The sequence below is a fragment of the Mustela nivalis genome, assembly GCF_964662115.1.
Source record: "Mustela nivalis genome assembly, chromosome: 3".
Classification (NCBI taxonomy): domain Eukaryota; kingdom Metazoa; phylum Chordata; class Mammalia; order Carnivora; family Mustelidae; genus Mustela; species Mustela nivalis.
In genome coordinates, this window is record NC_139022.1 from 48,997,757 (window position 1) to 49,025,694 (window position 27,938).

The 27,938-nt window shown below is 33.7% G+C and overlaps 1 protein-coding gene across 1 annotated transcript in view; it reads right to left on the reverse strand.

The window, feature by feature from the left end:
- TMEM232 (transmembrane protein 232) overlaps positions 1-27,938 on the reverse strand; it is a 292,765-nt gene that overhangs the window by 254,832 nt on the left and 9,995 nt on the right. The window contains exons 3-8 of the mRNA XM_082723721.1: positions 21,667-21,802; positions 11,443-11,554; positions 9,934-10,039; positions 6,186-6,343; positions 3,626-3,725; positions 20-186 (exon numbers count right to left, since the gene is read on the reverse strand). Of these exons, the coding sequence (XP_082579847.1) occupies positions 20-186; positions 3,626-3,725; positions 6,186-6,343; positions 9,934-10,039; positions 11,443-11,554; positions 21,667-21,785 (762 nt within the window). The 5' untranslated portion in view covers positions 21,786-21,802. The remainder of the gene's footprint in view (positions 1-19; positions 187-3,625; positions 3,726-6,185; positions 6,344-9,933; positions 10,040-11,442; positions 11,555-21,666; positions 21,803-27,938) is intronic.

Here is a 27,938-nt window from a genome sequence, read left to right on the forward strand (position 1 = left end):
TGCACTAGGATATACTCACCATATCAGAATCTATGTTCTTATGGCTTTTCTTGTTTTCCACAGGGCTAAAAATTGATCCAGAAAGGAGTTCTCTTTTGTATATAATTTCCATGGTTTTCAGAATGAATTGCACATTTGAAAAGATGTTTGGATACTTGTGATATGAGTCTCCAGAGAAACAAAGTGCTATTGTAAGAAAAATAATTTGGGATAAATATTTCATTAGTATCTCGCATTGTATTTCATTTGTCTTTTAGTTAGTAAAATATAATTAAATTCAATTCTTAGATGTTGAAACTGCTATATATTTCCCCATCTAAGATTTATATGCTATGTATGACCCCTGCTGGCATATTAGGAAACTACAAGGTAAATAATACATAAGAGTTAATATAATTCAGAACAGCAATTGCATAATGGTCAAATGTCCAATTAAGTATAGTTACCGCACAACAATGGTTGGAAAAACTCCAGGTGAGTTATAACATACTCTATTCATAATAGATACTTAGAAACTGTAATCCTACAAACAAATCATCACTGTTAACCCTACATTCTCCAGTTTTATTCATTTTCAAGATGTTATTGCTGTTGATTATTTTAAAGAATATATTTTAAGTATAGCTACAATTATGTCAACATAACACTAGGTGGTATTTAATAGAATTATCTTTATGTTGTTCTTTTTGTAAACTTTTAGACAATTTTTGAATTTCAATCTATTGACAGTTGAAAAAAATGATAATAACTACTCTTTTACTGGATGGCTGGCTACATGGTGAGGAAACAGATGCTAATGGCCCCAGGTAAAAATCATTATGTTACTAAGGCTCTACTTAACGGTATTTGATAGAGGGTAAAATCTAGGGATTTTATCCTTATATGAAACCAAGTTATTGGTTTTCTTGGGATAGATCTACAATAACAAGCTAATGTGAGATCTTGAAATTTTATTCAAATTTTTCAAAATTTATTTGCCACTATCATCTGATTATTTGATGAGTCACTACGCTGAATACAGTAAGGAGTTAAAAAGAGGATTATAATATATGAAGAATTCAAAACAAGTGATATGGCAGACATAAATTCTTATTCTGCTAGTCTGTAGTCTTGTCTTGGTTTCAAACTGTCAGAGTTTGTAGTAGTGTTGCAATTTACTGCTCAGTCTCCAAAACATTTCTACTATTATCTCCTATTCCCTCCTCTATGACTTTTTCCACCAAATATTCCCTTTCTTGTATCTTGAGTCTCTTTATCTCTTATCCTCTTTTGACCTTGTTTTTTTATTATTTAGTCCATTAACCAACAAAGTTTATTTAAAACTAAAAAAAAAAAAAAGGTTTTTTAAAAAGACAAATTGACAACCCTTACTAAAATCAGAAATGAAGAGAGATGGAGCACCTGCGTGGCTCAGTGAGTTAAGCGTCTGCCTTCAGCTTGGGTCTTGATCCCAGAGTTTCAGGATCCAGCCCCACATCAGGCTCTCTGCTCAGCTTAGAGCCTGCTTCTCCCTCTGCCCCCACCCTGTTCATGCTCTCTTCTACTCTCTCTCAAATAAATAAAATCTTTAAAAAAGAGAGAGAGATGAAGGGACATGTTACATTAGAAATACAAGAGACTACTATGAAAAAATTATATACCAACAAATTAGACAGCCTAGAATAAATAGATAAATTATTAGTAACATAAAACTGAAAAGACTGAATCAAGATAAAAAAAGAAATATGAACACAGTGATTATTAGTAAGGAGATTGAATCGCTAATCAAAAACCTCCTCCCAACAAACAAAAGTCCCAAACCAGAAAGATTCACTGATGAATTCTACCAAGCATTCAAAGAAAATACCATTCCTTCTCAAACTCTTTCAAAATACAGAAGAGCTTTGAAGGAACTCTTCCAAACTCATTTTACAAGACCAACATTACCATACCAAAATCATACTAGGATGCTGCAAGAAAAGAAAATTATAGGCCAATAACCCTGATGAACATAGATTTAAAAATTCCCAATGAAATATTAGTAAACCAAATCCAGCAAAACATTAAACAGATCATACACCATGATTAAGTGGGATTTATTCCAGAGACACAGGATGATTTAAAATCCTTAAATCAGTCAATGCGATACATCACATTAACAAAATGAAAGCTAAAAATCATATGATCATCTCAATAAATGAAGAAAAAGTGTGTGACAAAAATCAACATCCATTTATAATTAAAAGAACTCTCAACAAAGCAGGTATAGAGGGAATGTAACTCAACATAATAAAGGCTGCATATGACAAATCCACAGCTAATATATATTCAAGGGTGAAAAGCTGAAAGTTTATCCTCCAAGATAAGGATGCCCATTCTCACCACTTTTATTCAACATAGTACTAGAAGTCCTAGCCAGACCAATTAGACAAGAAAAAGAAATAAAAGGCATCCAAATTAGAAACAAAGAAGTGCAACTGCTTTTTTAACTTGCTTATTCATCTAAACTATTGATATATTTCTCTTTCCCTGTATAGCTAAGCTTTCTGTAATAGTTCACCGTCTCTGTCTTCTGCCTAAACTTTCCCGGTACTTTGTTTACCTCCAATCTGAATTTTGCTTCCACCTCTCCGTTGGGAACCCTCCCAAGGTCAACAGTGATTTTCTGCTTACATAATCCCATCAACTTTCAGACTTCCTAATATTTAAGACTTCTATATCTCTTGATGATATTGATCTTCTTGAACCTCCCCTCTTGAGATTTCTCTGTCATTACTCCCTTTTATTTCCCTTTACTGATGTATGGCACTCCAATTATCTACTAAATGTTTATGTTTCCCAAGCCTTTTCCTAGAATTAATTTCTCTACCCTCAATACCTCCCACCTAAGGCTTATTTCAGCCATCATAACATGGATGACCATCAAATCATCTACATCAGTATCTATGAAATAAGTGAATCCCAGTCTTTGCTTATTTCCCTAGTTCCAAATCTGTATTTCCAACTGCGCACTGTATATATATACCTGAGTGACCTTCAAATTTCAACATGTCCAATGATCATTCAAGATTTTTTCAGTGTAGAGTACCATTATCTTGACTGTATTTGTAAAATTTATATGTATTTGTAAAATCTATATGTAAAATTTTAGATTCCTCTGGAATTCCTCATTTTCCCTTACATAGAGCCTACATTCAATTGATCATCAAATTTAGTGTCTTCTTCCTCCTCAACATTTTTCAAAACTATTCTACTCTATCTCATTCACATTTTAAAAGTTCATAATCTTTAACATCTCCTGCTCAACTATTGTCATAACTAATTGGTGCCCTGCATCCACACTCTTCTTACTCTAGTTTGGCATCTACATTGTCACTAGTATTACCTTACTAAACTTGAAATCTAGAGAGGTAGAAACTATTACAGATGAGGAAACTGAGTCACGAGCAAGGTCATGCACTTAGTTAGGTAGAAAAGTTAAAAGTAAAACCCACACAGTCTAGCCCAGAATCTGTGTTCTGCAATACTGTACTTATTACTTTTCATGAAAAATAAAATACAGCTTATGTTCTTTATAGTGATAGTGTGAGCTACTCAAACCATAACATAAAACATTTATAAGTGTAGAAAATAAAAGATAGTCTACCGTACAAATATGGTTGAAGCCTAAATAAATGTTGCTTAAAACTTCCTAGGTGACCATGCAGGAAATATATAAAAAGTCGTAAGAAGACCAAATAGCCAATCTGTCAAAAGAAAAAGAAAAAGTATTTTTGTGTTGCATCAATAAACGTTTAGAAACTATATGGAAACTAAACCATTCTATTATTACATTTGCTTTTGATGAAACAATTTCAAACTCACTTAAGCTTATGTGCTTTTGAAATAACTTTAAAACATTTATATCAAGGTTGAAATACCGATCCCAAGAAACTTTTATAAATCACCTCTACATTATATATAATGACCAATACTGAATGCTATTTTGTTCCATGTCCTACAGAACAGTATTTTTCAAATTGCAAGTCATGCCCCTTAAGTGACTCATGAAATCAATTGAGAGGGGATTTTTAAACAAAAGAAAAGAAAAGAAAATATCGTAGTACACTGCACAGCTCCTTGTTTCGGTATATAAATCAGTATGTATTATGTGTATGCTGGATTGCAATGCAAAAGATATTTCTTTCTATGAGTCTCAGTCAAAACAGTTTAAAAAACATTTCTTTAGATAGTTTTGAGAAATACTGTGCTTGGGATTCCCTTATGAAAAAAAGTCATTGTTAAATAAACACTACTATCTTACCTCTGTGAAGTTTCATGTGTATCAAGTTTGTTTTACATAGAATACAAAAATGGAATATCTGCAAAAATATATGATGTGTGAAATTTTCACAGAATATGAGAAAAAAACCACAAACTAGAGAAATAAATGGAAATCAAATTCCTAAATTGTTAAATCAGAAGATTACAGAAAAAAAACAAATAAAACAATATCACTATCAAGATACATGTAGTCCAAATCCTCCTAACAATGATGCAGGGTACTAACTGTCAGATCCACATGTAAAAAGTAATAATAATAAAGTAAAAAAGATGATTCTACAAGTCTCAGTGATTCAACCAAGACAATTTTTTAATATATTTTATTCATTTATTTGACAGACAGAGATCACAAGTAGGCAGAGGCAGACAGAGAGAGAGGGAGAAGCAGGCTCCCCGCTGAGCAGGGGGCCAATGTGAGGCTCGATCCCAGGACCCTGAGATCATGACCTGAGCCGAAGGCAGCGGCTTAACCCACTGAGCCACCCAAATGCCCCCAACCAAGACAATTTAACAAACAAGTGGCATGACTGAACTTTGAGCCCAAGACTGTGCTGCACCAAAAGTCATGAACTTTCTATTATAGCAGAGATTTCCAAGTATTTTTATCACAAAATTCTATTGGTAAAATAAATTCTGAGAATGCACCATCAATATTTATAAATGTATCTATATATTATAAATATCTACCATTTATAGATTTAAATAAAAAGAAAACATTTATAAAGCATATCCAAGGGATCTCTTCATACAGACCACTTTGATAAAGTACTATGCTTCTCTAAGAGATTGAAGTTAGATGGGAAGTGGAAATTGTCATTTTAAAGAATACTGCAGGGGCGCCTGAGTGGCTAAAGCACTGATAATATAGAGAGATAGATATCTTTTTAAATCTCTATAATAATTTTATAATATTTTATATATCTCCATAGGAGATATTTAAAACAAGGAAACAGGAAAAAGAAGAAAAAGTCATCATGAGAACATCTTGCCTCTCTTCTCCCATCCTTCTTCTATGCAAAGCCTCAGTTCTTCACACATTGAATTTCTATTATGTGCTCTCTGAATCTTGCCTGGTCTCCATAAGTCTTCTACTCCCAAACATGTCAGAACATATCTAGGCTTGATTTCTAAGGATTAAAATATAGTATCTTCCAAAAATGCCCTGGCTGTCATGAATATTTTTATGGTTGGTTTCTACAGTTCATAGTCAAAACTGAATAAGAAATTTTTCTTGCAAATAATACTTAATAATTTTTGCAAGTGATTCTTAAAATACATACATCCTAAAAGTAAATATTCTCAAAATTTTTTCTTCTGGCTTTTCTTTATTTTCTTTGCAATAAAACCACTACTTAACCTAAATTTTTCTGACTCATAATAAATTTTGCAACTGGCAACCATGATCATCACAGGGAGTAGAACTATATGTCGTCCAAGACCTTATAAAACATGCACCCCATGAAGATATTTTCCCATCTTATGGCTCTAGATGACACATAATACTGAGAGAACAACTCATCTTCTCAAACTGGGCAACTAGTTAAGGTTATCTGTTGACATTTTTAAATGGAAAGTGGCATTTAAAAATATTTAAAATAGAAAAGAGAAAAGTTACACATATGCAGACATTCATATAAACTTGACCTAAATTATATATTATTTTCTTACATAGTTGGTGAAATCACATTTTCCCAAACTACCTTCATTTGGATATCAAGTAATAATGTATTATCTACATTTAAAGGAGATTAAAATAAACTACCAAACAAGAGAATGTTCCATAATAAAACCAAATGGTCTGTTTAGATCCTAAAACAACTATCATGTAACTACATGTAGTATGTGTAGCAATTAAAACATATTTAGAATATTTTAAAACGTACCTTTATCAGCTTTATTTCAACTGAATATAAGTATGTCTTTTGTAATGCATCACAACAGAGTCTATATAAAACTGATTCCGCAACAAAAAATAAGGTAGGCAGATGATCATAATCAAAGGAAGCATGGTCCAGGGAAGCATAAAGCATATTTAAAGCTTCTGAAATATTAAAAAGGTAGAAACCATAATTTGAAGATCTTGCTTTTGTCTGCATGCTACAATTAAGCCTTACAATTAACTATTTATTGTCACCAAGACCAGACTGTGGTTTTTAAAATATTAAAAAATTTAAATGTTAAATATTTACAAATTCTTTGACACCCCTTCCATTAAGAAGTGAAATCTAAAAAAAGGTGAAATCTATACCCCTTTCCCCTTGAACATGAGTAGGTCTTGTGACTGCTTTAACCAATAAAATGCTAGATCAGAAAAGTCAATAGAGCTGCCACTTGGATCTCTTTCTCAAGATTCTAGCTTTGGAACACTTAGCTGCCACTTAGGAAGTCTAATAACTCAGAAGTCACTAAATTGGAGAGACTACAGAGCTAGAGGTAGAAGAGAGAGAGAGAGAGAGAGATGCCCAAGGAGCTCCAGCTGTTCCAGCCAACACAAAATAGATCACAAGGCCATACAAATAATAATGGGGAAATGAGGCAGAACTGGGTGATAAAAAAAAAGGTTGATATCCAAGATCTATAAAGAACGTCTCAGACTCAACACACACAAAACAAATAATCATATCAAAAAATGGGCAGAAGATATGAACAGACACTTCTCCAATGAAGACATACAAATGGCTATCAGACACATGAAAAAAGGTTCATCATCACTAGCCATTAAGGAGATTCAAATTAAAACCACATTGAGATACCACCTTACACCAGTTAGAATGGCCAAAATTAGCAAGACAAGAAACAGTGTGTGTTGGAGAGGATGTGGAGAAAGGGGAACCCTCTTACACTGTTGGTGGGAATGCAAGTTGGTGCAGCCACTTTGGAGAACAGTGTGGAGATTCCTCGAGAAATAAAAATAGAGCTTCCCTATGACCCTGCAATTGCACTCCTGGGTATTTACCCCAAAGATACAGATGTAGTGAAAAGAAGGGCCATCTGTACCCCAATGTTTATAGGTCGCCAAACTGTGGAAAGAACCAAGACGAATGGATAAGGAAGATGTGGCCCATATACACTATGGAGTATTATGCCTCCATCAGAAAGAATGTAGCAACATGGACGGGACTGGAAGAGATTATGCTGAGTGAAATAAGTCAAGCAGAGAGAGTCAATTATGATATGGTTTCACTTATTTGTGGAGCATAACAAATAACATGGAGGACATGGAGAGATGGAGAGGAGAGGGAGTTGAGGGAAATTGGAACGGGAGGTGAACCATGAGAGACTATGGACTCTGAAAAATAACCTGAGAGTTTTGAAGGGGTGGGGGGATGGGAGGTTGGAGGAGCCAGGTGGTGGGTACTGGAGAGGGCACATATTGCATGGAGCACTGGGTGTGGTACAAAAACAATGAATACTGTTATACTGAAAAGACATTTTTTTAAAAAATGACAGCAAATGAACCTGCAAATATGAGAATTTGTCTGAACCAAGAGATTTTTGGAAAAAATAATTGAATTTGAATCAGACATATTATCACTACTGGTACAGCTAACAGGAGGTAATTGAAAAGTTCCTCTAAGTTAAATTAACTCCTAAGACTATGATCTTCTTTTTTTAGATGTGGTTATTGGTTTTGTGTTTTTTCCCTTTCTTTTCTTCTTAATCATGACCTATAGTGTTGTAAATCTGCCTCACAAAATAAATCCTAATTACTTTTTCTTTTAAAAAAATGAAAAATAAAAAGACTAAGCCTCCCCCATCAGTTTAAAAAAAAAATAAGATAGTGCTAAAGATAAGTGCTATAAAGAGAAGAGTGGAAAACCTAGAAAATCAAGGCAGAGGAAATAGGACCCCTCAGAGATGAATGAGAAAGAACACAGAGCTAAGGCCCTAGAGAAAACTACAAAGAAGGGCTTCTGAAGGGCTGTCATGTAAATATCTGAAAAGAAGAGCAAATGCAGGGACCAGAGGAAGGAAAAGCCTTAATACATCCAAGGAATAGAAAAGAGATCAGTATGGCTAGAGCATAATGAATCGTAATGAATAAGAAGGGAAGGCAGCCAGGAATAAGATCATACAGAGCCTTGTAGTCAGGGCTTCTTTAAAGCATAATCAGAAGGCACTAGAAAAGATTTAAGCTTTAGTATGATCACTGCTGCATGGAGAGTGAACTATAGAATGAGGAGCAGACAAGAGATTTGCAAGACACAGATGTGGAGGTTTTTCAGTTGTGGAGCTGTTACTAAGAATTTATATTTAGGGTTTTTATTTGGAGTTCAATATCTTGAAGAACGAAAAAGCTTTTGGCTGTGTGTAACAGGAAATGCAAAGAAACCGTCTTCAAAATAAGTATGTTTATTATTTCACAAGATCACAGATGGAAAGACTGTAGGGCTGTTTCATACACCTGCCCTCTATAAGCATTTTTCTTTCATTTTCTAGTTCTTCTGATGTACATGGTAACAGGGATGACCACACAAGCTCCAGGCATCTTTCTCTTACCAAGCCATTTAGAGACACATCAAAAGGCATAGGGAGGAAAGAGATGCTTTCTTCCCGGGTCTATCTTTTTCAAAAGCAATTCAACAAAAAGTACTTGAAATAGACCTGCTTTTATATCTCTGGTTAGGACCAGCTCCTTTGACCACTCCTAATCTAATCACTGGCAAGCAAATGGGAATATCCATGATTCGTTTAGATCACCCAAGACTCACTGCCCAGCCCTCCACCCCACCACCCACACTACACCCAGGCTGCAAGGGCCTGCCCTCTTCTGAATCACACGACTGCAGGACACCTAAACAAAAAGGTTTAACGGCCAAAGAAAAACAAGTAGCTACTGGTTGTTCATAAGCGAGGGGTGTTTACTTCAATATCGTTTAAACATTTAATAGAGGTCAGGCTGTGGATAGCACTGTGATCAGAATGCCATAAAGACAAGTTAAATACAGAATTGCTCTTACTCGTCCTGTTGCTTGAAACCTCCCCGTTAGCCCTACAAAACTCAGTTTACATGGAGAACTACTCTCTGACTTCATATGGTTAACATTCTAAAGCTCATTTTAAAAGGCATCCACATAAAGTTCATGATAAAAGGTATTTTACCTCTTGAAAAACAATGTTTTTTAATTTCGTTTTTAGATTGGTTGGAGGATGGTTTGGAAGGAGACATATAAATGAGAAGTGAGAAATGAAAACGTAATGAGTAAAATGGCTGTTTAAAATAAGTGAAAAACAAAGGACCATTTGGTTAACATTTTATGAGTAAGAATTATAAAATGCCAAAACAAGTTTCTCTAAAGTATAGTGCCTATTGAAATTGAAAATCACTTCAATGACATTTTATATTACTTTTTAATTAGTTACCAATTTTAGAAAAAAGTAATGAAGACTGTTCTGAACAAAAGGTTTTAAAACAATTTTGTAATTAAAAAGTTGAGCAGTCAAATTCATAAATCCAAAATTACAAAAGGAGCTTTCATAGTGAAACATTACCAGATATTTCAATATAGAATGGCGAATCTTCCTTGGCTCTTGCACAATTTCTAAATAGTAAAGGTCACAAGTTATACCTTTTATGCTAATCTACAAAACATTCAGGGTAACTAAGAAGAGCTTAGTAAGAGTACATACCATCTTGGATTTCTCCTTTGCACTGAGCTAGATATATTACTTCCGTCCATGCAGTAGGAAGATGCACATGCTTCCCAGAGCCTAAGGTTTTGAGACCCAATTTTCTCTGTTATGAGTAAGCATGAAAAGGCAAACCAAAATGTATAGCTTCTTACAAATTTATTTACTAGTTTACTTATTTTGATTATTCTTTAGTTATATTCTGAAAGTCACTCTATGAGGCTATGCTCTATAGCTAGTCTATATAAAACTTTGTATTTTTGTTTATATCAATTTTATTTTTTGATATTTTATGTAAATTGTATTGGTGCTAAAATGTAAAGGATGCTTGTTAATATTCTGAGTTATATCACTAGTTATTTGCTAAAAATAATTCTCATTCTTTACTCTGAAGGAATTACTTCTACCTCATTATCCAACCCAGAAAATGCATCTCTGATTCTAGAAGGAAAAGTATATTCAATGGGATTCAACAGAAATTAGCTTCATGCCAATTTGCTGGAAAACTCTGGCTACTTCCCTGTGAATGGACTGAAATTAATGAACCTGAGACAGATACCAACATTGCTACTCTTCCCTTAATGGGCCCACTCCTGAGGCTTCCCCAGGGAGCAGTTGGACAATTGGACAGAAGCTCACTGATGAATGTATCTGCTAGCACCTCTCAGCATGCATACTTGCCAGAAGAATATTCTTCTTCTAATCAAATTTTTTCAAAATTGTAACATATGTGAGCAACAGTGAAGTGGAATGCTGGGAAATCACCACTACCACAACAAAAAAGATGGCTTAATATATGCTCCAGTTCTGTGCAACTTTTATTTCATTAATTTTTTATATTATGTATATTGGTAATATGGTAGATATGTAACATATGTTTATATACATATACCAAAATATATATGTATATGGTATATGTATATTTGGTAATATGTATATTACTTCTCTGCCTAACACAAACTGGATCTAATGTAAGAAGAGCAAAACAAGGACTTATTTCACTTCGTGTTCTGTTTTGATACGTGTTTGAAAATTTGGAAGCTAATGCATACTGTTAAAGAATGTATTTTCTATAAGTTCGGTGAATAGTTATAGAGAGAGAACAGAGTATATCATGTATGTATTATGAAGGTTTAGGGAAGCTTCCTTTCTTCTTTGGGACACATGATATCTCAGTCAACCTTTTTATTTTTTTAAGGAAAAAGTGGAATTATCATAATCAAAAATTTATTTGCCAGCCTTTCATATTTTGTGGTGAGCTCCTGGACTACTATCAACAGCTAACTATATTCTTCAATAATTTGTGGAGAATCTTCACCTAAAAAGCCCTTTTACATTAAATTATCTGGTTATCAGCTTTAATTTTACTTTGCATTAATATCTTTAATGATATTTAATGACTTTAAAAAGTTATTTCTTATTTTTACTTTTGATATTTTAGAACATGTAACCACCCACCAACTAGAACAGAAAGTCCATATATTAAATAATCAAATAGTGTACTATTACCTTACATCTGAGAATGGTTTTTCTAGCTAGGTCCAACAACTCTTCTTTCTCTTTTGGATTTCTTGCTTGGTTGAATCTCAAGATGAATTCTTTTGTGATTGAAAATGATGGACTAAACCAAAAAACAAATCAACAGTTATAGCTAATAGTTCCCAAATTTTAATTAGTCAATTTCTAGGGGCTAAGCATAACTATTTTCTTTTGAAAAAGTACCTTACCTTAATAAAAATGTTTCATACACAGAGAAATCAATAAGATAAATATATAAATATATAAATTTATATATACACACACACACACACACACAGGATTTAAGATGGGCATGGGATCAAACGAGATATTAGATTGATTTATCTAATCATACTCTTGGATTAAGAAACAATTCTCATGTGGTAAAAGAATTTTATAGCTTCTAAAAGAAGAGTTTCTGAAATGGTTGCCAGAAGTCTTGTTGGTATATGCCTTCTTCATAGGTAAAACCCAGCACAGTTCCGATTATGTTGAAGACTGATTTATCTCCTATCATATAACAGTGTTGGTTCAATTTAAGCTAAATTTTTATTCCCTTCATGCAAGTGAAATGCAACTGTGGCAGCAGTAAAATGAGCAAAGGAGGAAAGATGTATGTGGCAAGATCAGAGAGGTGACAAGTATCAGATTAACTCTGGATGAGATGAGAAGTTATTGCAGGGTTTTGATAAGAGGAGTGTCATGATTCAGCTTAGGTTTTAATAGGCTCATTCCAATGTCTACTGAGATCTGGAGTGTGGAAAGGTGGGAGGTAACATGGAAGGAGGCACATGTATACTTAGGTGAGATGCAGTAGTGGCTTAGATCAAGAAGATAGCAATGTCAGTAAACAGAAGAGATTGGATAATGGCTATGTTTTGATATTAGCTCCAATTAAACTGCCTAAAGAATTAGAAATTAGGCATTAGAGAGAGAAAAAAAAGAAAAGAGTCATGATTGAACTGAATAACTGGAAGGATGGAACTGCAATTTTCTGAGAAGGGGAAGATTGGTGCAGAAGCAGATTTGGGGTGAGGGTAGAGAATAAGTTCAGTATTGGATATATTACATTTGAGATGACCATAGCCATCCTAGTAGAGACAGAGAATAGACAGGTAAATGAGTTTGAATTTCAGGGGGAAAAGTTCAGTCTAGATACATCAATTTTGGAGTCATTATTGAGTCATTAAAGACACATGTGGTATTTAAAGCCTTGCAAATAGAAAGGAACCCCTGGGGAAAGTGCAGAGAGAGTAAACAAGTATTTCAAAGAGAAGTAGGAAAAGTAAGTTGACAGTGTATGTAAGAGAATGAGTAGAGTGATTATAATGATATACCACAGGATTTAAGATGGGCATGGGATCAAAAGAGATATCAGAGGGGCGCCTGGGTGGCTCAGTGGGTTAAAGCCGCTGCCTTCAGCTCAGGTCATGATCTCAGGTTCCTGGGATCAAGCCCCGCATCGGGCTCTCTGTTCAGTGAGGAGCCTGCTTCCCTTCCTCTCTCTCTGCCTGCCTCTCTGCCTACTCTGCCTCTCTGTCAAATAAATAAATAAAATATTTTTTTAAGAAAATGATATCAGAGGAATAGTGAATAAGTAGTAGAATCAATGAGTTGCTTATTTGTGTGGTCAAATAACTGTTAGAGTCATGCTATCAGAACGAGCGGTCCAGAAGAATAAAACACATTTTTGTAACAACTTACTATATTCAGAATTTACTGAGTTAGTTGTTTTGTGGGATACAGGGAAAAAATACATGAATAAAAATCAGATTTTTGCCCCTGCATAATTCACAGTCCTATTGAGGAGACAGATGTATGTAAAAGTAATGGTGCCTTAACAATCACAGAATAAGCAGAGATGTTGACCGTCTCCTATTAGACTTTAAAGTGGGGATACAAGAATGAAATAAAAAACCCTGCCCTCATGGAGCTTGTAGTAAAACAGAGGAATAGTTGAGGTGTTAGCATGCACAAGCTTTGCTAGAACTGGGCATTTTGAAATTAGTAATTTCATTCTTGATTTCGTGTTCTCTATCTCACTCTTGCCCATGGAGACATCTGCTTAGATAGATACAGTGTAGGCTGGCTGAAAATTCTTTCTTGATAGTCATCTGGGATGACATTTCTTTGATGCTCATGAAGAGCCCAAAATAGCTTTAATCGTCCCATTTGTACAAAGTGCTATCGGAATTACAAGAAGATAAGGAATCTTTGAAAACATGGAAAGTGAATGCCTTTCAGCTTTCTGTATAGATACTGAATCCCTTAATTGGTGTCCCATAGCTCATGTCAGTAAATATTTAGTGGGAAATAAATATAGCTATTTGAACCATGTCTAGCCCATCACAAAGAAATTGAGTTCGTTACACAAATTATCATATAATGATATACAAATAACACCTAAGAAGCAAATAAGACACTTTAAAGAGTAAATATAGGCATTTGAATAGAAAATATACTTTGGCTTCCCACATTCAAATTTCCTCACACATTCTACTTTCTTCAAAAATAAATGTAATGTATTGTAAGTATATAAGTGCAGTCTGTGGAATAGATGGTAAATAAAGAGCATCATTCTCATTTTACATATAGAGAAAATATACTTTGTTTTAATAATGTACCTAAACTATTTATCAGAACTTTTTTTTTAGCTGACAACTCATTTGTTTAGTAAATATTTAAGAGAAGTCTCTTACACACAAGATATTTTGCTATGTACAATAAGGGTGAGAGGAGAAATCAGATTCAACCTCAGAAAGTTCCCAATTTGGAAGGGAAATGAGATGCAACAAAAAAATGTACTAAAAAAAAAAAAAGAAATCCTGTAGGATTTAGAAGTAGAAATCATGATTCCAACGATTCCTAGACATATAGTCTTTGCTTAATAACTTAATCTGTGTGAACTATCATTTTGCATATGTGAAAATGAGGAGAAAATCTTGTAGAATTCTGGGAAGTATCAAATCAGAACACAAAGTCTAGTTCCTGATACATATCAAGTGCTGAATGACTGTTAGTTATAAGCAATACTGTTTTTGGTTAAAGGTTCAAAAAAAAAAAAAAGCTTCTTTGCAGAAATAGCACTTGAGCTACACCTTGAACAGTGAAAAACTGGAACGTGACAGAACAGCGACTGTCCTTTCAAAATTCTTTCTCTGCCTTTTCTTTGGCATATGATCACCTAGCTACTCTATATTTCCCAGTCTTTCTAGCTGCTAGATATGGGCACATGGCCAAGCCAGTGGGATATGAGCAAATGTAATATATGCAAATTTCAGGTCACCTCTAACTTAAAGACATATCATTTTCTCTAGAACGATGCTTTTTTCTCCTTCCTGTGAACTGGAACAAAGACACAGTGCTGAATCAGCTTTGATTAGGGAGAAGAGTACAACACCCTATGAGATAATGAGGGTCCTGAGTTTCTCACTGACCCCAAAAGCAGAGCTGTCCTGTCAGCCTTGATCCACTGACTTTTTATGTCAGATAATACATTTCTATCTGATATAAGCCACTGAAATTAGAAGTTTCTTTCTATGGTTGTTTCAAATTTATCCTAACTAATAAAAACAGGACCAAGGAGAAGAAATAAGAAAAAATAAGAATTTTAACCCAGCACAGACAGAATCCTTAAAATCAAGACAGGAAATGAAGATGGAAATTCTGGGTTGAGAACAAACATAAATGGCATTGAAGAGTGGTCTATGGCAGAGCTTCATAGATGCCTACATCAGTGTTTATTCTTCTTTTTCTTATGAAAAGATTCTTTCTTGCAGTTAGGTGTACCTGTATGTCTATGTTTCAGCTAGTAAAGGTAAATAAAATGTGCCTGTTCCATGCAAACAAGCAATTCTAGACTGGGATAGCAAAGAACAGAATGAAGATAAAGACCAAAATACCAAAGAACAGAATGAAGATAAAGACCAAAAATACACATCTGCAGAGATATCAAAACTAAGGACAAAGAGATCATTAGAGCTAATGTTTAGAAAGTCTGTGGAAATCTTCAAAAGTGGTTTCACAGGGTGCCTAGGTGGCTCAGTTGGCTAAGTGACCAATTTCAGCTAGGTCATGATCTCACGGTCATGAGATCAAGCTCTGTGTAGGGCTCCATGTTCAGTGCAGAGTTTGCTTCAGATCTTTCTCACCCTCCCTCCACTCGTGTTCTCTCTCACTCTCCCTCTCTCAAATAAACAAATAAATCTTTTTTTTTTAAAAAAAGAGTAATTTCACTAATGAATTACTAATACCGAGTTGAGTTTAGGGATAACAAAAATCTGTTATCTGAAAACATTCTGCAAAATACAAAGCTGTCAGGTCATGATTAGTGCCTGTATTGGCCATGAATACTGTACAGTTTCAGATTCACTTGATTCCTGCCTGCATGATCTTTATGGCCCAAAGAGTGAGCTGTCCCTCCTCTTCTACATTTGGAGTAGCCATGTGCTGAATGACACAAACTGGAAGTATGGATGAGTTGCACCTATGTAATGAATCTTGACCAAGGAAAATGCTAGACAAAAAGCAACAGATGAGATGAATAACCCTTCCCATTTCTCCATTCCATGGACTAGGAGATGTGGCTTCTTCCTGAAACCATGCCTTAATGAGTACCATCATACCAAGTATGGATCTGTCTGCTATATTTCATTTTGCCAAGTTGTGATTTAGTGCTCCAGGTAGTAATGCAGCAAGGTTTCCTGCACCATTTTCCTTTTTTTTTTTTTTTTAATCTTTAGTGCACTGACTTTGCATTTATTTGACCCCAAATAAATCATTAGAATTTTAATCCTCTTCTCATATTCTGCCTTCTAGAGACGTGGGCTAAGACAGTGGTATAAGCCCCAGTATAAGAAGACTCTGATTTCTATGATTTTGTAAGACTCTACATACTTTGTACAGATATTCTCATTTGGGGTAACACATTCTAAAAGAAGCTACATTTAATTGCATGTGTTCATGCTCTTTATGGCCATCCAGATCCTAAGTCACCATATTATTGGCTAAATCATCTGTAGCCATCCCCAAACGTGATAATATAGATGTCTCGGGCTAAAATTAACAGACCTGATTACACGGTCTTAACCATTTATAATTTCACTAAAGGCTTATAATAATTCAGATAAATGAAAAACATACTATAGATAAAATAAACAAATAACCAGAATATAAATGTAAGTCTAGAAAAGTTTATTCTTGCTGCTGACAACGTACATTTTTATAGCCCATACTACAATGCTATATTGTATTATAAATGTATGTTTATCAAAATCAGTAACATTATATAGATATGTACATATAGAGCATTTTAAAATATTTAGAGCATGTATTTGCAGAGCACATTTTCTAACTATAAAAGTGTCAAAAACATTAATAAAAAGGAAAAATTTCAGGTTTATTAACATTTTAGGAAACTTTGAAGACTAGAGCCTCCCAAATATAAAAAAAAATAGCAGCTTCTGTGAGAAAGATGTAAAATAATCTAATAGCTTGACTAAATCTTCCTAATGTAAGACTTACATTCCCTTTTATTCTTTCCAGTCAGCTAAAATAAATGTATGTATTTGATGTAAGTCTTCAAAATCTTCCAGTCTTCTCCATCTCTGAGATGAAGTAGAAAAAGCAATAGACTACATACAATAAAATAAACTTAGTTAAGAAGAAAATCATAACAAAATAGTATACTCTGAACCAAGTAATCCATTGTAATATTGTGTGATTTTCTCTTTGGTCTGGAATAGACTTCAGTACCTCATCTGAAGGATTTACAGGGAGCCCTAACTGTGTCTCTAACGGAATCCACACTAGGCCTGCAAAAAAACGCATGCTTTGGGGCGCCTGGGTGGCTCAGTGGGTTGAAGCCTCTGCCTTTGGCTCGGGTCATGATCTCAGGGTCCTGGGATCGAGTCCCGCATCGGGCTCTCTGCTTGGCGGGGAGCCTGCTTCCTCCTCTCTCTGCCTTCCTCTCTGCCTACTTCTGATCTATCTCTGTCAAAGGAATAAAACAAAAACAAAAACAAAAACAAAAACAAAAACAAAAACAAAACCGCATGCTTTAAGGAAGAATACGTGAAGCAAATACAATGTGAGGCATATGACAATTCATGTGACACCTAAGAAGAAAAATAAAGGTTATGTTTCTTCATTCAAGTTCTCTGCTTCATCTCAAACAGCTGGTGCCAGAAACAGAATCTGGTTTCCCTTGGTACAAGGGGCAATGGAGACAAGACCAGGTATGTTTTCTAAGTGACCAGGCAGTAAGCAAAAGCCAGGATTTTCAAGGTGCAGGAAACTTGGACTCCCTCCACATTGCCTAACTAAATGCCTAAGGTAAGAGGAATCAGAACTAATCCCAGTCCATTCTTCCCAACCCCAGGGAGCCTAGAGAAGGCTGCTATGGTGCTCAGCAGAAAAGTAAAAAGAATGGAAAAACATGTGTGTGCATTTGTGTGTGTTGCTGAGATCAGTCTTAATGCAGAGCTACACTCCAGGCAGATTTAAAACTCAGTGGGTAAATTGGGTAACGAGAAGTAGTCACAAGGAAAATGTCACATATCAGAATAAACTATTCAAAGTACAGTAAAAAGAGACAAAAAAAGAAAATGGAGATGAAAGAGGGGAAAGTAAAAAATACAATGAGATGATCTAATACACATTTAGTAAAAATTCTCAGAAGGAGAGAAAATGAGTTGTTAAGGTAATTTCTGAAGAAATAATATCTGATAACTTTTTAGGAATCATGACACAGTCCTCAGATTTAAAAGGTTTGAGAGATCCATGCAAGTAATTTTTAAAAATTACATTCTGACATATCATTGTAAAACTGCAGAAAATGTAAGACAATAAGAAATTTTTTAAAGCACCCAAGGTAGGAGGACACAAATTAATATTAAAGAAATAGCATCAAAATTTCACCTAACGTCTCAACAGCAATAATGGAAACTATGAGTGGAATGACATCAGTCTGTTGAGGAGGGAAAAGAAAGGGAATAAAAGTGATAACCGACCAAAGATAATTCTATATTCAGTTTTAAATTTCCTTCAAGAATAAGAATAAGGGGCGCCTGGATGGCTCAGTTGGTTAAGCAACCGCCTTCGGCTCAGGTCATGGTCCTGGAGTCCCGGGATCGAGTCCCACATCAGGCTCCCAGCTCCATGGGGAATCTGCTTCTTCCTCTGACCTTCTCGCCTCTCATGCTCTCTCTCACTGTCTCTCTCTCAAATAAATAAATAAAATCTTTTAAAAAAAAGAATAAGAATAAAATAAAAGTATATTCAGACTAACAAGATCAGATTTTTCTCAACAAAAAATTCTAAAATTTTATAAGTTGTATATCTGGCTGGCAAAAGAAAAACAAGGCCTAAGAAGCAAAAAGGAAGGAAAAGCAAGGAAAGTGATTAACAATAAATAAAATATAAAGGAACATTAACTACTTAAATTAGTAATGAAGTCTAGTGGAAATATAAAAATCACAAATTAGAATTAAATTGCTAGATAATGTTTGAGGACCCTAATTATACTTAATCTTGAAATGTTTATTCTTTTTTAGTAAAGATTGAGATAAGCATGCTTAGATCAGTAAGAGAATTTAGCAATATAATTGCATGTAAAATCAATGTATAAAAATCGATTGTATTTCTCTCTTCTGGAAACATAAAAAAATCTATTTAAAAATATATGCATAAAACATATATTGTATACAAATACCAAATACAGGGGAATAAAACCTAACATCTTAAAGATGCACAGTCCCCCTAAGAAAGAAACATTAAAACTTCACTGAGGGGACGCCTGGGTGGCTCAGTGGGTTAAAGCCTCTGCCTTCGGCTCAGGTCATGATCCCAGGGTCCTGGGATCGAGCCCCACATCGGGCTCTCTGCTCAGCAGGGAGCTTGCTTCCCTTCCTCTCTCTCTGCCTGCCTCTCTGCCTATTTGTGACCTCTGTCAAATAAATAAATAAAATCTTAAAAAAAAAAAAAAACTTCACTGAGTAAATTTCACAAGTAACTAAATAAATGGAAGTTATATCTTGTTCATATTGGAATCCTTCTTATAATAAAGATGCCATTATCCTCAAACTTGTCTACAGATTCAGAAAAATCCAATAACCAAACCCAACAAGTTTTTTAAAAAAATGACAAGCTGACTCTAAAAATTATATTAATGAAGAACAACATATTTGGAAAATCAGTCATGTTGACTATTGTTATTATTAAAATGATGACAATTAAGGTAACATGGCACTGGTATAGACACAAATGGGCCAGTGAAACAGAATAGACAAGCTAAAAATACCCATTATATGTGGATACTTTATGCAATAGTTGTACTAGCAAAATATTGGAAAAGGATGTTCTTTTCAAAACATGGTGTTAATCAACTAGGTATTTAAATAAAAAAGGAAAATTAGACCTGTAGGTAACACCATTAACAAGAATTGTTTCTACATGTATTACATGAAAGGCAAAATGGTAAGGTTTTTAGAAAATAATATATAAGAATATCTACATGATATTGAGGTGGAGACAGATTCTTAACCAAAATACAAAAATCACTAATCATAAAAGACTGAGAATAAGTTCTGTTCACTAAATGGCATATATCCCATGATCCAACAATTCCATTCCCACATATGTACCTTAGGATATGTGCTAGGATGCTTGTACAAGATTGTTCATGGAAACGTCATTCATAATAACCAAAAACGGGAAATAATTGAAGTGGCCAACAACAGAAGAATGAATGGATAGTTCACAGTATGTTAATGAAATGGGCTAATGGAGTGAATGAACAAAATCAGCAATGTAAAGTATATAACTACTCTTAAAATCATAATGACTATATTAATTTCCAGGACTTCTGTAGATGAAATGCATCACAAAAACAAAGTTAAAAGACAAGTCAACGACTAAAAGAATTCATAACAAATATTTAAGAATATCAAATATCAGTAAGAAAAAAACACCTAAAAAATAAATTGGTAAATAAACAGATAAAAGTAAATCTAATGGTAACAAATATTAAAAGATGCTGAATCTCATTAGTTATCAGAGATTTTAAAAAGTTATCAGGCAAGTCCCACTTGTGGCCTATTACAATGACAAATAGAAGAAGTCTGACAATATCAGGCGAAGGCAAAGATGCAGGAGGTGATACTTTCATATACTGTTGGAGACAATGTAAATTGATTGAGATACTCTAGACAGCAAGAGCATTAAGGAAAATTCAAAAAGTGAGGAATAAAAAAAAAAAAAATCCCACTCCAAAGCAGCACTTACCCAGATATACAAAGAGAAATATATAATGATTTTTACTATAGCACTGATTCATTGGCAAAAAAACTGGAAAATAAAGTAAGAAGTATGCATTATATGTAACACTATATAGCCACTAAGATGAATAAAGAAATAATTACCAATAATAAAACATAATTACTGGTATGGGTTGAATTAAAAACATAACACTGACTTTTAAAAAATCAAATCACAGATAAATAAGTTAGGTATAATTATATTTATATTTACATGGAAAATGCAATTTTATATTCATTCATATTAAAATGAAAAAATGAAGTGAAAAGATATATACCACAATTATTTTAGTTGGGAGGGCAGGTGGTCAAAAAGCTTCACTTTTATCTGTTGATCTAGTTTTTATTAAGAAAAATATTTGAAACAAATGTAACCAAAAGGCACTATGCAAGTTTTCTTACATAGTCTATAATTCTCTACATTTTTAAGTTTTTAAAAATTTCTTAAAATCACAACTTTTAAATTATAAACAAGCTTTGATCTGATAACTTCATTTTAGAAACTTTATCCCAAGAAAATAATTTGAAATGCAGAATGACATTCTATTTTGGCTTAATTTGAAATAGCAAAGGACACAGAAATAACTAAAGTGCTTCGTAAGATGGTAGTTACTAAATACTTTCTCTTGTGCATTTCAAAGATTATTATGGCAGCTTAATAGACATATATAATTATAGGACAATGTTTATTTTAAACAGATAGTATAGAATTCAAAATTTCAGAAATATATGATCATTAAAAATTATGAATCTATTTATTTAAAAAGAGTAAATATATAGAGATACATATTTTAGAGCCATATATGATTTTAAAGAAATTGTTCATAATATTCTCTGCTTTCTAAATTCTATAATACATTGATATGCAAGTTTATTAACATGAAAATTCTTTCAAACTTACTTTGATTTATTTTTCCTTCTTTTCCTTAAATTTTGAATTTTAGACTTCAAGAATTTTTCATGATAAGAAGAAGATATCACTCCTAATTTATTAATCATGGGTGACTTGTTAACAGACATACTCACAGATCATAAACCTAAAGAAAAATATTAAATTTTATTTTAGAGTACAAATGCACTTTTAGTACTAAAGAATACATTACAAGCAAATTCATGATTTGTGGGGAAAAGGGTAGCAAGAAGGTAAATCAGACTTAGGAAAGAAATTATAGGAAGGTAGAATTTAAACTTAATATGTCGGACCCAGGAGTCAAACCCAACTTTGAATTGAAAACCCACATTCTATTTATGTTACTATATAAAAACTTATCCTTTCGTATAATATAGCCTTTACTATACTTTATACTTTAGACTATTGGATCAGCAAAACCCTTAGAAGAACAATATGGCATAGTAGTTAAGTGGATACAATCAAATTGATTTACTTAACTGCTTGTGCCTCAGTTTCCCCACTTGTATAATGGGAATAGTACCTCCCTACAGAGTTGCTGTAAGAAATAGGTCAATATATGTAGATTGGTTAGAACAGAGCTTGGTATATAAGAAGCTTTATGTAGGAGCTTGTGATCATTATTAGATTACTATGCTTCCTGCTTTCTAAAATTACTTGTAAATTTTTTTTGTCTTCTGTCTTTTTACCTGTTAGATTACGCTTTCTCAGCTTGTCCTCATATCCAGTTTTATTTTCCTTTTGAAGTATGTCTGAATACATTTTATGAGTATAAGACCAAAACTAGAAGACACTATTTCTGTTTAGTACAGTATTTAAATAGCAAAATGAATTATTGAAATACGTAGTCAGATTTCCATTGTAGTCAGATTTCCATTGAATTCTTTTGCACTTAGTTTTTAAGCTAGGTAATTGTTTAAAACTGATTAATTAAGGTTCTAACAGGAAACAGAAAACACACTCAAATGGAGTAACTAAATAAAGGGACTCCAAAGAGATGGGCAGAGTTATTCAAACAAACAAACAAAAAAATACAATGAAATAACATCTGAGATGGTGCCATTCTCAAGTCTGGAAGAAGGGGGTGAAACCACCACTCTTGGAACTGAGGGAAAGAAGGAGCCAGAAAGAATAGCTGTAGGAAAGTGGTGTTTGATTTAAAAACAAACAAACAAACAAACCAAACAAACTTTGGCCTTTGGTCTAGACATACAGCCCATCTAAGGATGCCTGCTAAGAGGGAGACTAGAAACAGGAATTTTGATCTCACCCTTCTGTCCTTCACTCCAATTACCTGCCTGCACTTCCCATTAGCTAAGCCAAACTAGAAGCCAGAGAAGGTATAAGGCAGAGTGGAAAAGGACAGACAACGGATTTGAAAGGCCATCGGGAAAATATCCAGTACAAAATGGATTATAAACACAAAACATTATTATCTATTGCTATTGGTTATAGCAAGGTCTGCTTCTAATAATCTACATCCATTTGAATATAAGGTAAATGTATTTTTAAGTCAGTAGCTATACTGGGTTACATATATAGGGATGTCACTTAGAGTGACCCTAATTTTAATATACAATATAAGTTTTTCCGAAACAGGACTAATATATTCAGGAGTTTAATTTTTCTTTAAAGTTTTTTTTTTTAATTTATTTGACAGACAGAGACCACAAGTAGGCAGAGAGACAGGCAGAGAGAGAGGACGAAGCAGGCTCCCTACTGAGCAGAGAGCCTGATGTGGGGCTAGATCCCAGGACCCTGGGATCATGACCTGGGCCGAAGGCAGAGGCTTTAACCCACTAAGCCACCTAGGCGCCCCAGGAGTTTAATTTTTACCAGTGAACAACATCATATTGGATTCACATCAGATGTTCCTACCTTAAAAGGAACTCAGGAAAATAATTACAAGCAATTTAATGATGGAGATAAAGCACACATAAGCACCAACCAATAATAATAAAGAAATAGGGATATTCAAAAGGGTTAATTTGATAAATATGGTAACAAATGTTGCACATTTATGATTGCTACTATGTTTAACAAGTATTTATTGTGAGTCATACAAAATTATGAAGATGCTTAATTACACTAAAACAAAGTTTTCAAAAGAAGACAAAAAGAAACCCACCATTCATAAAACAGCACATATTCCAGAAATAGAGATTAGGAATACAAATTTGAGTCAGACATATTGTAAGATAAGTTACTTTTAAAAAATCAATTCCAAATGAATAGAAAGGGGAAAATATAGGCAACCTAGGAAGAAAAATAATTGTAGGAAAACTGAATGGAAAGCAAACTGGTCTTTGTGTGCATGTGTTAGGCATACTGACCTAGAGCTCTTAGCCATTTAGTGATATATTTTAATAGGATTGACTACAGTCAGCCATATTTTTTGATATTTCAAGAAGTTAGAGATTAAGTGTTTGAACTAATCATTGAAGCTATTTTCCAAAGATCCTGCACATCTGCTGGTACTAGTGGTAAGTATTTGCACCATCTGCTCAACACGCAAGTTCCACAATACCCTGTTGATGAGACTCCCCCAGATTGGATGGGTGGAAAAAATCAAAACTGCTGCAGAAGTTTTTACATGCTTCCTCTCTATTTCTGCCTTATCTTGGGAGTACCAATCTTGAAAGTAATAGTGCCAGTGCTCAACCAACAATATTTTATTATTCAAATACTATTTGAATAGAAGATAGTATGGCTCGCCAATGTATTTTATTAGTTAGGATTGCTTTTGACTAAGAGTAAAAGAGTCAACAACCAAATAATCTAAAGTTTCTCAAAAGAACGTCCTCAAAAATGTTTCCCATTGAGATGTTAGAATTAAATCCCTAGTGGGGTAAATAAACAAAGAAAACAAGGTTTAAAATGACACCCCATTCTCCAAAGATACCTCAAAACAGAGAATCTAAAAATGTTATCAACTTTAACAGAATTTTTAGTTTTTTCATAAAAATATTCTTCATTAAGGACTGCCTGGGTGGCTCAGTTGGTTCAGTGCCTGATTCTTGATCTCAGGGTCATGAGTTCAAGTCCATCATTGGGCTACACACCAGGTATGGAGCCTACTTAAAGTTTTTTAAATTTTTTTTAATTGCCCACTTCAGATAAATATGCAAGGTAAATCTGTGGATTTTTCATAGAATCAGTTTCTCAGTAGAATCCAAACGCTGAAGCTATCAACAAGGTATTATTATTATTATTGATGTGTGTGCAGTAGGGCTTTTTTTGCATTGTATTACTATAACTGGAGTCACATATAGTAGTCATTAGTGAAGCCAACACATCAAGGTTCTAACACAGTATTTGATTAAAAAGTTTTGTTACACCATTTAATAAAACATACTAGGGTAATCATTTGTATTATTTTATTCCTTCTCAGGACAGTTACATACAGGGATATTGACTGGTGAATTGTATTAAAAGGACAGAGAAAGACATATCAAGCTTTTCAGTAACACCATCTGAAAACAAGAAAAGTAAAATGATGACAAGAAATTTTTTCTGCTATCACATACAAGACACATTTCTTTTATTCTGCTGAGAAATCACACTCATTAAATATAAAAACATTAGAATGGGCTTATTAAATGGATTATTTCACTTTTACGTCATTGTCAAAAAATAGACATTTTTCCTGAATTAGCAAAACATTATGTAAATTTAAAATTAGCTTTTTTAAAGTTAAATAGATCTTTAAGATTGAAATACCCTTATACTCTCTGTAATACCCAAAACAAATAGTGCTGACTGAATTTGTAGATTGAAATGAAAACAAAATCTTAAGTGAATAAAAATGATCTTAAGGATTGGATTGCTCTTTTTTAAATAAAGTCTTCCCTTCGATACTAAAATGAGATATTAAAAAAAAAAAATCATGGGGTGCCTGGGTGGCTCAGTGGGTTAAGCCTCTACCTCTGGCTCAGGTCATGATCTCAGGGTCCTGGGATAAAGCCCCGCATCAGGCTCTCTGCTCAGCAGGGAGCCTGTTCCCCCCCCCACAAACCCCCCACCCCACTCTCTCTGCCTGCTTCTCTGCCTACTTGTGATCTCTCTCTGTCAAATAAATAAATAAAATCTTTTTTTTTTAAATCATTATTTTGACAGCAACTATTTCTTAGACCAACCTCTTCATTTGCTCTAATTGTCTTGATTTATACAGCACTCCACCATAGAGGATGGTCTACAGTAACTCACATTTCTTTACCACTTTCTAGGGATAGTTTCCAATAATTTAAATAAATTCCACAGATTTACCCAGCATATTTATCTGAGGTGGGCAAAAGTGTGATTTTTACCTTTTACTTATATCAGATGTGATTTTTATATTAAATTATATCTACCCTTAAATTTATTCAGGTGCAGAACATCCAATATCTGGAATCTAGTTTCTGTTGTCTCAGCACTGAGATCATCTTCCCAAGGCTGACAACCATTTCAAGGTAAACAATTTCATGAGAGTTTATCGGTACTCATCTTGCCTAATTGCACTAAAGTAACTGACTCTGCCTACCATCCCTTCTAGAAATAATGCATCTTCCTTTTTCATTTATCACTTGGCTTATCTCCCTACTTCTGTGAGGTCTCCTTCTCACACTTCTGTATGGTATAACAGGGAACCATGAAAGTGCAGGAATCAACAGCATGCTTTAAATTCTCGCACCAGCACAGATTACATCTGGGTCACCTGTAAATTACTTAACTGTCAGGTACCTCGGTTTCCTCATCTATAAATAGGGATTATAATAGTACCTGGCATTGTGGCCACAAATGAAGGAATGCTGGCAGCCACAGAAGCTGAATGAAGCAGGAACAGATTTTTCCCCTAGGGCATCTGGAGGAAGTGCAGCTCTGCCAACACTGTGATTTATGCCTCGTGAAACTGATTTTGGACATCTGACTTCCAGAATTGTGAGAAAATGAATTTCATGCCACCAAGTTTGTGGTAATGTGTTACAGCAACCACAGGAAACTAACACACAATTCATTCATACCTTCATAAATACAGTGAATATATTTTTAAAATATTATTAGCTATAATGAAAAATTAAAATAAAAAGCCCAATTGTTCAAAATAATAATAATAATAATAATATGTCCTGTGAATGGGTTATTATTATCCAAGTGAAGAGTAATACTCATTACTTACTATTTGTTCTTTGTATAATATTCTTCTAATTAATCATACAAATGCATTAAGTAATAAACATTTTAGACATAAAAATACTATATAATAAATACATCACAATGTATGAACTTAAATGATAATTGTTGAATCTGAGCTAAAAGTGAATGGGGATTAATTTAGTAATCTCCCAATTTTACTGCATGATTGAAGTTTTATATAATAACATTTTTTAGAGTAATGATTCACACTTAACATAGGCTTAATCAATTTCTTCTCAGTAAGTAATTAGAGAAGCCACCATATATAATATCATATAGATAGATAAATAAAGATATATATATTAGATATGATATATATTAGATTCTAATCATTTAATCATCTCTAAAACATATGTCATATTTTATGAAAACCAAAAGAATAAACCGAACACTTACACAAAAGCTGCTTTTAAAACTGCAATACAATTATTTAAATTAGCTTGTCATTTTCTCTTATTCTTATGCTCATTCTTTCTCCCCAGAATACCTTTCTAAAGTTTTCTATGATTTTATTATTTTTAATGACTTTTTAGAATTTCAACAATGTTAGCAGATCCTATGCTAAAGAGATAAATTTCTAAGCCACTCAAGGTTACAGGATTTGGATCAGCATGGGAAAATAAATTTATAGGGAAATCTCACCTATTAACATAGTTGCAAAAATTCTAAATAAAACACAAGGAAACCAAATCTAGCAATGTCAATAAAAAATAATTCATTACAACTGAGAAGACTTAGTTGAGAAGAGCAAGGATGATTTACCATTATAAAAATATATTATCATAGATCATAACATTGATGAACTTAAGACAAAAATGTATAAAATATTTTTATATATACTAAAGAATAATTCAGTTAAGTCCAGTTTTCATTCGTGATTATAGAAACAAACAAATTTTTTAAAAAGTCTGCAAGGTAGAGATATCAGTTTTCCTTAATTTAATCAAAGCTATCTAAGAAAAACTAAAAGAAACATGAAATTAATAACAGAATTTTAGAAGTTTTGTCTGAAAAGCCAGAAATAATGCAAAGGATATCCTTATTCTTATGACTTAATTCAACGTTTAATAAGCAGTCCTAGCCAAAAA